The sequence below is a fragment of the Amphibalanus amphitrite genome, unplaced genomic scaffold (assembly GCF_019059575.1).
Source record: "Amphibalanus amphitrite isolate SeventyFive unplaced genomic scaffold, NRLGWU_Aamphi_draft 000029F_arrow, whole genome shotgun sequence".
Taxonomy (NCBI): Eukaryota; Metazoa; Arthropoda; class Thecostraca; order Balanomorpha; family Balanidae; genus Amphibalanus; species Amphibalanus amphitrite.
The window spans coordinates 1,410,371-1,420,304 of record NW_024881525.1 but is presented as its reverse complement, the minus strand read 5'-3'; the positions used below and the strand labels follow the sequence as shown (position 1 = coordinate 1,420,304).

At 57.2% G+C, this 9,934-nt stretch overlaps 1 protein-coding gene across 1 annotated transcript in view; it reads right to left on the bottom strand.

The window, feature by feature from the left end:
• Positions 1 to 409: 409 nt before the first annotated feature.
• The window catches only part of LOC122365882 (MAU2 chromatid cohesion factor homolog), a 30,910-nt gene continuing 21,385 nt past the window's right edge, over positions 410 to 9,934 (bottom strand). The window contains exon 11 of the mRNA XM_043337486.1: positions 410 to 1,711. Within this exon, the coding sequence (XP_043193421.1) occupies positions 675 to 1,711 (1,037 nt within the window). The 3' untranslated portion in view covers positions 410 to 674. The remainder of the gene's footprint in view (positions 1,712 to 9,934) is intronic.

Sequence of the window (9,934 nt, the reverse complement as noted above, 5' to 3'; positions counted from 1 at the left end):
TTTAATCACTAATCAGCATGCTGGCGTTTCTCGTCTTCTTATTGGTGAAATTCACATGGTGTGTGCGGTTGACCAACGAGAGATCGAGAAATGCCAGCAAGTAACTTTCACGGATGGTATAACCAGGCATGCTAATGAAAACAGACACCGAATAGCGCCCCAGACAGGCGACTGAGAGGCAGCTGGTTACACAGCGTTATCGTGCTTCTCGGACCCTGAATCTGGTAGACACCATTATAACGCCAAATCAGAAATGCTATGAGCCTGGGTGGCCTTCATTCTTCAATGTAAAACAGAACTCATGGCAGGAGGTGTGAATAAAATAATCTTCCCCGACGTCAATATGGCGGACAGTTTCGAGGGCAGCACCATCCTCAAAGCTATTCAAACCTTGCAAACGCCATCAGAATTAGTCGCGTTGAGGATTTTATTATGAGCTAAAAATCTGTACATAAAACAATTACAAGCATCACCCTACCAGCAATATCGCACTCCAATAAAAAGCATACACGGCGAATAAATACACAGTTCTGACGCGCGCCCAGTGTCAGGGGCGCCCGGCGCGCTGAGCGCTCGGGGTCGCCCGCACGGGGAGCGGGGCGGAGGCGGGCGCAGCCACCGCGGCGTGAGTTGTACTTCTATCACAAGTGTGCGCGGCGCGGCGCGGCGCCGGCTCAGCGCATGCCTCCGCCGCCGTCTGGCGCCGCCGGGTAGTGATGTCCGTGACTGTGGTAGTGGTGCGTGGGCATCATGGCCTGACCGGCGGCCGGGTGCGCCGCGTGTCCGTACATGCCCTGCAGGCCGGCCAGTGGGTGGTGGTGCGCCGCCGCCGCCTGGAAGCCCAGCGCGCCGCCGGGGCTGCTGTGCGCCGGCATCACCAGGCCGCCGCCGGCCGCGTGGTGCGCACGGTGCGCCACGTGCGGGTCCACGGCGCCGTAGCCGGCCACGCCGCCGCCGTAGCCGGTCGGCTGGTATCCGGAGAGCGGACCGCCCGCAGACACCGCCGACATGCCCATCACGGGACCGTGCGCCGCCGGCGCCTGCTGAGACCGCGCCGGCGCGTGCGTCAACGCCTGCGCCGCCACCGATGACCGCACGTGCGCCGGCGTCTGGCTCGCTATATGGGCCGGCGATTGACTGGGCATATGAGCTGGAGACTGATTGGACATGTGCGCTGGAGACTGATTGGACATGTGTGCTGGCGACTGATTGGACATGTGTGCTGGGGACTGGTTGGGCATGTGGGCCGGGGATTGGTTGGACATGTGTGCTGTCGTATGTGCCGGCACCTGGGTCGGCACGGGCGGCCGCGCCGGGGCAGGTACCTGCGGAGGCGGCGCCGGTTCTCTGGTCGGCGCGGGCGCAGGCGCGGCTACGGGCGCCGCGGCGACAGCCGGCGTGGTCACCGGCGGCGCGGCGGTGGCCGTCGGCGCCGAGACCGGCGCAGGGGTTGACGCCGGCGCTACGGCCGCCCGGACGGCTGTGGCGGCGGTGGCGGCGGTGGCGGCGGGCGGGGGCGGCGGCGGCGCGGCGGCGGCGGTGGCCGTGGGCAGCGCGGTGCCCGGTAGCGGGCCGTCCGTCCAGCGGAGCAGCGCGTGGTGCGGGGAGTGCGAGGCGGCGAACTGGTCCTTGACGAGCGTCTGCGAGAAGCTGGTCTGTTTCTGCAGTTCGGCCGCCTCCTTGGCGTGCTCCCCGCAGGACCGGTACAGATCTGTCGGCAGCGGGGCGCGGTGTTCGGTTACTCACGGCACTCCAACGGTAGCTGAGCGGGCCACATCGGCGGCCGGGGTGGGGTGGGGTGGGGAGGGGTACAGTAGGGGCAACAATTATACACACCACACGGGGACAGCAGGGGGCAGCAAACATACACACCGCACACCACAGGGGGACAACAGGGAACAACAAACATACACACCACACACCACACGGAGACAGCAAAGAACAACAAACAAGTATACCATTAAGCAACCACAGGCGACCATCCAGGCGAATGACCACTAGTGCTCAAAACACATGGTGCACAGCTGATTCAATCAATAGCCGTCGTCTCATGCAATTGGTCTCCATTAAGTACTTTTCCTGAATCAACTGGTGTATAACGTCAACAGACCACAAGTGCCTGGCTGGTGACCGTTACGTCATTCCCTTCGGAGAACGATTGTGCCCGGCGGATGTGGTTTGCTGCCCACGCCCGTTCAAACAGCCCCTTCGGGCCTCCGTCGCTCTACACGTGTGCTTCGATAAAAGTCACCGTTATATCACTTCAGTGAAAGAGAAAACAAAAATCAAGGCCATTTAACGAAATATATCCACTTGTCTTGAGATATGACCGACAATAAAATGTCAAATGGGACATTTTGCGTCGTAAATGTGCTGAAGAAAAGAAAGCATTTATCGCTGGTGGTAACATATTTACGTCAGAGCAGCGTCATTGGATGACACAAATACGAGCGACCCATCCTTCGGACCGCGGCCGCGGCTCACTACACATCATTAGATTCGTTACACATAAAGGAGAAAAGCGCTCGTCAATGGCGACAGAGGAGCCCTCATTGGAGACTCGCGCATTCATATGTAAAGTGACTAAATCCACGCAGCACTCCCTGTTTCGATGCAAAGCTGCCCCTCCCCGATTTCCTAAGGATCTCGGTCAAAAGACAGGGCAAACCCCGCTGCATCATCCGCGCCACGGACCACACCATGACCTTGCAAATTCCTCCACGATGCAGAATTATTCGCGGCAGACATAGTTCCGAGCGAGACAAAGTGCATTTGGTCACTGCGGTTTGTCATCAGCTTCTCCACAGCGTCATTAAACAAATGACAGTCGTTTGTTCACAACGCCAGCCACAAAACTCAGCCACGTCGACCGGGCAGGGCCAAGGCTGGCATTTTTCGCCGATACTCTGTGCAAAACGCGGCGTGGCGGTGACGAGGAACGACGCACGTGGTCGGGCCGATGTCTGGTCTCGGCGAAATCTGTCCTTGACAGGTTGTGTTCGCACGCACCGTTCGAGGAAGCGCCAGGTCGTTGGCAGGAGGGAGAAGTTTACTTCGCAGAAGGATTATCCCCGTCTGCAGCCCTGGGACACAAAAATAAGCTGCAACATCTTCCACGGTGGATGCAACGATAAATCTAGTAGAAAATTCCACCTATTCAACTATTCCATCGGGCGGGCAATCCACACATAGTTCGAGATTGTTTTCGCCACCGCAGCCGTCCAGAATCCGAAAAAGGCGACCACCGAACGGCATAAGGCAACCGACGCAGTCAGGTTCCAACAACAATTATCTGTAGAGAAACAACATCAGTCAATATGGGACATTTATTGCTGGATTGCAAACGGAATCATCTCTGTTCGACGCGAGAGACAGTTACTGAAGGAACGGGTTTACACTTTTTCACGTTAACAACAGTGATGGTAGTTTGGAGAATCGCGACCAACAGTTCATTGCAGCGGCCAGCGTTCATATCATGCCATGAAAACGGATGGACATGTTTTGGTTGAAGTGACGTGAAAATGAGCTTCTTTTAGTTATCACCTCTTCCCGGACCTGACTGTTGACCTTAGATTGCAACGAAAGCAGCCTTATGTGTTGATGTTCGTTCTATTGAGACATTTTTTCAGTAGCTTAACAACATTCCACACCTTCAGACGGCCTTGATTTCATCCTAAAACCGAATGCAATCCGAACAAGTTTTGCGATGTTGAACATACTCGAGATAGCTAGATGCAAACTCATGTAAACGGTTAGCATCACCTAAACACACGGCTAAAAACGTACCAGTTGCACTAAAACAATCTCAAGCAGCCATTCCGTTGACTCGACCTCATGTTATTAAACAAATCTCTGTCCTGAGGTACGGCGTAGCCACTCGAGGGGCAAGCACTGCTGAGGGTCTGGCACAGTACATCGAGCCACTCTAACGTACCATGCCGCATCGCTCGCCCCTCCAACGGCGCTATCTTGAACTCGAAGTGAAACTCACACGCGCAGGTCTCGGATAGATGTACGAGTATGCGATTCATTGCATCAGCGCTCTGGGTCGCTCGTAACGAACAGGACCAACCCAATGCGAAGGTATGATCTAAGCGTTCCTAGAAATGCCCTTCGACCGGTCAATCTGCAAGAGCTCAACATTAACACGTTTAGCCGCGCAGTAATGTGCAAGGCTTGAGAAAAATACCCCAGCGATGAGCTGAAAGGGGCGGTTTTGATGACATTTGATGTCACACAGGCAAGCTTAGGTGATATAATCTTGCAGGAATGACGCTATCGTCTTCAATCCAGGCGCAGCGTCACATCTGCATAATTTATCAGAGAAACACTCGCCACCGATAGTTTGCACAACTGTAAATTTCTTCGGGATGTCAGCACGGATCGATACATGTGAATTAGTGATGAGGGACCCGAGCGATAACTTTTACTAAATAATCCCATCATTACCAAAACAATTAGCAACCATCGGTCGAAAAAAACGACGCCCTATCTGACACTGTACCCTGACAGTCAAAGCGCACTATCGCCGGACTAGCGACCAACAACCAATAACGGATTAAACCGACCACCACAATCCCATTTTGGATAATTATTATTCGAAAAAGCCAGCGTTCCCAGCTTGCCCGACCTTTCTGGCTCCCGATGCACAAGAAACAGACTCCCATCGTCGCTGCCACAACCCGCCCCGCGCTGCTATCACCGATCAGTAGCAATGCTGGTGATGGTATCTCTGATGACGTCATTTCCGCGGTCGCCAATGACGATCGCCATGACGCCACTGCGGTGACCGGGCGCACACCCACACGCACACGCTGTCCGACCGCGAGATGTGATAGGAGGGCCGGCGGGACGGGTAGCAAGCCGGATGATCCGGGTGACGGTCTCACGACCATTCAGGAGACATCGCGACGGAGACTACTGGAGCAACGACCTTCAATGAAAGGAAAGAGCTCCTCGAGCGGTTCTGGTGGAGAAAGCCAGTCTTCGATGAATAATGATGACGTTATTCACCTCTTAATGCGGCAACTCTCAGTGCTACTTGGTATTCTCTCCGCTTAAGGTCATGCAAAACGTTGACACAAATTACGATTGAGTGTTTATACGCTTTACATGGCATCCAAGGCGCACCTTTGTGACACTTCACGGAATAATGTGGTACCACCTTCCCCTACACCCTCCCTCAGGCCGCGCCTTGTTGACACCCCTCTCAGAATGAGGTGCGCCCCGCCCCCAGCGCGCACCCAACAGCTTGCGGTCCGGCTCAGCCACCATTCAGCGTCGCGGCGATACCTGGAAGAGCTAGTGCGCCGCGCCACGAGCTGCTTACTCGTCTGGCGGACTGAAAGTAGAGCGTGGGTCCTCCCTCGGCTGGCGGAGTGCGACTCGCTGCCTTCAGAACAGGCTCGGTGCCAGCTCGCGATGCTCTATTCTCGGGATTCGTTAGCGTTAACACGCTTTGTCCAGGTGCGGCCAGCAAGAGACAGCTTGCAGCCGCGTCACTGGAACGCGTGTAGACAAAACCGCCGGCAAGCAAAGTGGATGATGTATCCCGTTCCTTCTCTGTGCCTTCTTTCCTCCGTCCAAGATCGGCATTTTCCCTCGACACCAGATCGCACCGCCTGATGAAAGCCCCCATCTGGTGACACCATGGTCAAAGCGGCCGCCGCCTGCCGACCGGCCGTTGCCCAGCCCGTGTGTCGTGGCAGTGCGGCACCCAGACGCTGTTTAGTACACACCCCAGGGGGCGGCCGGACGGCGCACCCCGCCCACCCAACACGCAACGCCTCCAGACCGTCGGGGCGGCACGACAAGAATGCCCCAAAGCCGCTTTACCTGAACACAGCATCACGCTGGCTGGCCCTTCTCCGTATCACGACTTGGGCAAGATGTCACTGATTGCCTTCTGAACACGAAAAACGCCGCTAATCTAACCTTCCTCCGAAACTCGTCCGGCCCAGCGCGGCGCGGAATTCCCTATTCAGAGGCGCGATCATCAGAGAAACGCCTCGGCCGCAGACGCCGGACATGGCTCAATCCGAACCTCAGTGAACATGCCCCTCGTGACGGGCCCAGTCAACAACAGGTGACCAGCCAGCACCTCACATGGAAGGAATTCCACCCCGCCGGTACCGCAGACACCCCGGAAAACGGCCTGTTCGTGTCAGAGCAGCCGACACTGAAACTGCCGGTCAACTGTGTGACAGACGTGCCTGAGAGAGCGACGCTGGATCCCATCAGCCATGGCCAAATGGGTGAAACAGCCGAGCCGGAACCCGTTCATGAATGGAGCCCAGTTTTGGGTAGTGGCCGTGTTTACAGTCACGGCCGCGGGCCAGGAAGCGGCCAGGCGCGCCAGAGACCAGGATGCGATCAGCTATCTCACGCAACATCGCGGCTCAGCCGCGGCGAGTTCGTAGGTAGCTCGCTTTTCGGCCCACGGGTGTCGATGCCTGTCGGATGGATCGTGGCCACCCGTCCAAGTTCAGCTCCGTTTGCGTTAACCTGTGCCAATATCTATCCCACACAGCGCGTAGGCACGCCCAGCGTCGCCCGAACCGCCGCCTCTTCACTGGAACGGCGCCCACTGGAACGGCGCCCCCACGCCGGTCGGCGCTCCGTCTCCCGTGCACCTGCTACTTGGCCGATATGAGGACCATGGGGACTCCAGGGAGGCAGACCCCCAGTGATGTGACTCACCGACACTATCGAGCTAGTAGGAAGGAAGAGGAGAGTTGACAGCACCATCCTACAGCCAGTCAGCGCTGCAGCAGTCTGTCCGCACCTCTTGGGTTCATCTGAACTCCCCCCCCGTCCTCACAGCCCCACTGTAACGGTACTCACCGACCCGGCGCGACGGCACGGGTTGTTTGTCCAGTCAGTCGGCGCTCTCCGGGGACCATAAATCGACCATGCCATAACCATCAGCCGATGGCGAGTTTTAAATCCATGTGATTTGTGTAAGCGTGCCGCGCCGGCTGCAATCGGTCCGCATATTTATCGCCGTTGGTGCACCGGTTTCGGGTGGTTGGTTGCGCGACATCCGCTTAGGACGGTCGGACTGGACATAGTGGTCTGTCCACTCCGGCGGGCTGGGTGTCTACTGCATTGACTAGCCGCATATCCAGCAAGGCCGGGAGCGCAGACAACACTAAATCGAAACCAGATCGAGGTTCGGCCACACTCAGCGAGACACACTCAGTCCAGCGAGAGTCGAGACGTCCAACGCGGAATGGCAGTCGGATATTTTAACATGCTTTAAACACGCCATTACTGACGACGTAATTAACAGCGGAGGTGAAATTCCTGAAACCAGTCGCCGCCACCGAACCGGCCACTTCAGTTACCAGTTCCTGTCACACCAAAGCGGCCGCACACCCATGCTCGCTGCCACGTGCAGGTTTCACCTTCCCCGCCAGCACCTAACCCCGCGCGGTGAACCGGTGCTGCGCGGATCATCCCGGGGGCGAACAGCACGTCTTCATATCGGCGGCGACAGGAACACCTGTAGCCGGCGGTGTCAACACGACGTGCGGGACCGGGCGGGCCGCGGGGAGCGGGCCGTACCGTTACTGGTGGAGGCAGTACCGCTGTCACCGAGACACGACCGTGCATGTGACCGCCGGCCGACACCCGCTGACCGAACACGGCCGCTGATGGGCCGATTGGTGAGGTGACCGGCCAGGGTCCACCAGCCGGCGGCCGGCCCTGTGATCCGTTCACCTATCATGTCTACCGGGTGTGCTGTGCGGAGGAGAGACGATAGGATCCCCAGGGAATAGGAGCTCCCCGGTAGTTCAACCCGAGAGGATTGAGTCACACCACCGACAACTGAGCCCCGGTCGATCGGACACGAACCGGACAGCACGGCACCGTACGGAGTAACGGGACATTCACTGAAAATACTAGCCGCCAGACGAGTGTCAAGCGGCTGTCAAAGGGCCGGCCACGGCCTGTCCATCACTGCCAATAACTGCCACCGGACTGTCACGCCACGCCCGCAAACGAACTCTGTCCGGCGGCTGCCACAGTCCTGTCGGATGTCTCCTGACAGCTGTCACACGCGTGTCATAGTAGTGTCATATGCCTTACATGCGACCGGGCTCATTCTGTAATGCATTCAGCAACATTCACGGAAACACGCGTTCAGACTAGTCGTTGCCTGGCTCCCTAAACGACACAGCAAACCCTCGTCAACCCTTCCAATCGGTCCTCGCCTGCCCGACACAAATCCCCACCGACCCGACACAGGTCAGTCAAATCAGTCACAGCTGCGTCGGGCCGACCAGTCCTGCACCTGCGGTCATCAGCTCCAGACAATTTCGATATCTGGCGATATCAATCAGAGAATGTCGGCATCGTCGCCGCATCGGCCCGCAAGCCGGTTATCGCATCTAACACACGAAGGGCGCAACAGGCTACGCTGGAAAAACGGCCACCACCACCCGGCGGCCCGTAAACAATACAGCCGCCCGTCAGTCTGCATCGGAAAAATACAGCGCCTCTAATTGTGGTCGCCGCGGCTGGAGCAGGGTCTAGTGGAGGCGCTACCCGACGACAGCCAGCCGGGTCCCCACGGGGCCCGATCGTCTCTGCAACACGCTGCAGGGCCCGAGTCCAGCGACTTTTTCACCAGTTCCGGCCGGGGACACTCTAGGGGGAGATTTTTGTCGGCTGCGCCTGTCGGGGGGGGGGGGGGCAGCGGTCACGCCGACGTTGCTGCTGCAGCTGTCATTGTTGCCACAGCAGCGGTCCGCCGTCGGGCAGTGACCCCCTGACGACTGGAGTGGTGCTGGAGGACACACAGGCCGGGGGCGCCGACGGGGAGCGACCATCGGGACCTGACGGCGGTCCCAGTCACCACGGCAGTCGGACGGACCGTCCGCCGGGACCTGACGACCGTTCATTAGGACTGACGAAAGCCCCAGTTGTCACGGCACGCAGCAGGACCGTGCGCTGGGCAATGAGATCGTCCAACGGGACCTGACGAAAGTCCCAGTGTCACGGCACACGGCGGGATCGTGAGCTGGGGCCTGACGAAAGTCCCTGTAGCCGCAGCAGCCGGTGGGGCCGTCCGCTGAACACTGACGGCCATCCACAGGGACCTAACGAAAGTCCCAGTTGCTACAGCAAACGTCTGCCGAGGACTGACCGCCGGGCATACACCGAAACTCCATCAAAGACTCAGTTACCACAGCCATCGACGGGTAAAGATGGACATCTACCACTAACTGAGCCACCTACGGCAGGCGGCCTGAACCACATACCCCACTACGGACAGAAGCACCGGCCGACCACAGGTAAAACCGGGCCAGTCCTCTCTAGCCGGAGTGTGACTGTCACTGGTACGGTGCACCTAATGACCCTGACGGTCGGAACGGATCCAGACTTCCTACTAAACACGCAGTCCTGTTCGGAACGAACGCCACATCCCGCGGAGTAATGACGATTGGCTCCTAGGAACCGCAACAATGTTCCCGAATGCTCTGCAGAACAATGACGGGCAATCATTAGTCTCATTCCTATGTCCGGTAGCAGATGCGGCCGTCTGTCAGTGAATTAGCCGAGAAAAACTCAATGAGAGCTAATAACAACAATACGGTTACGACCATTGAACAATCATTGTTTTGCATGATTAGCCAATTACTAGCTAAAACATCTAGCCAGCAAGCTCATGCAGAAGTATTTTTATGACCAATTAAGAACGACAGCCGCTGAAAACACTCCCCATACTCCACACATGCAGGCATGATTGACAGCGAGTGAACCCGACAAAAAGAAAACTTTTAATTAGTCTAGCTTCCAAAAACCTGACCTCAGTTAAGGCAACGACCTCTCAAGTGAATGACATACTATATCATCACAAAATGTCTGTGGATTTGCAGCAAGCCAAAGCAACAACTTTTGTTTACAAGTCCCACATCTGCCAAATATC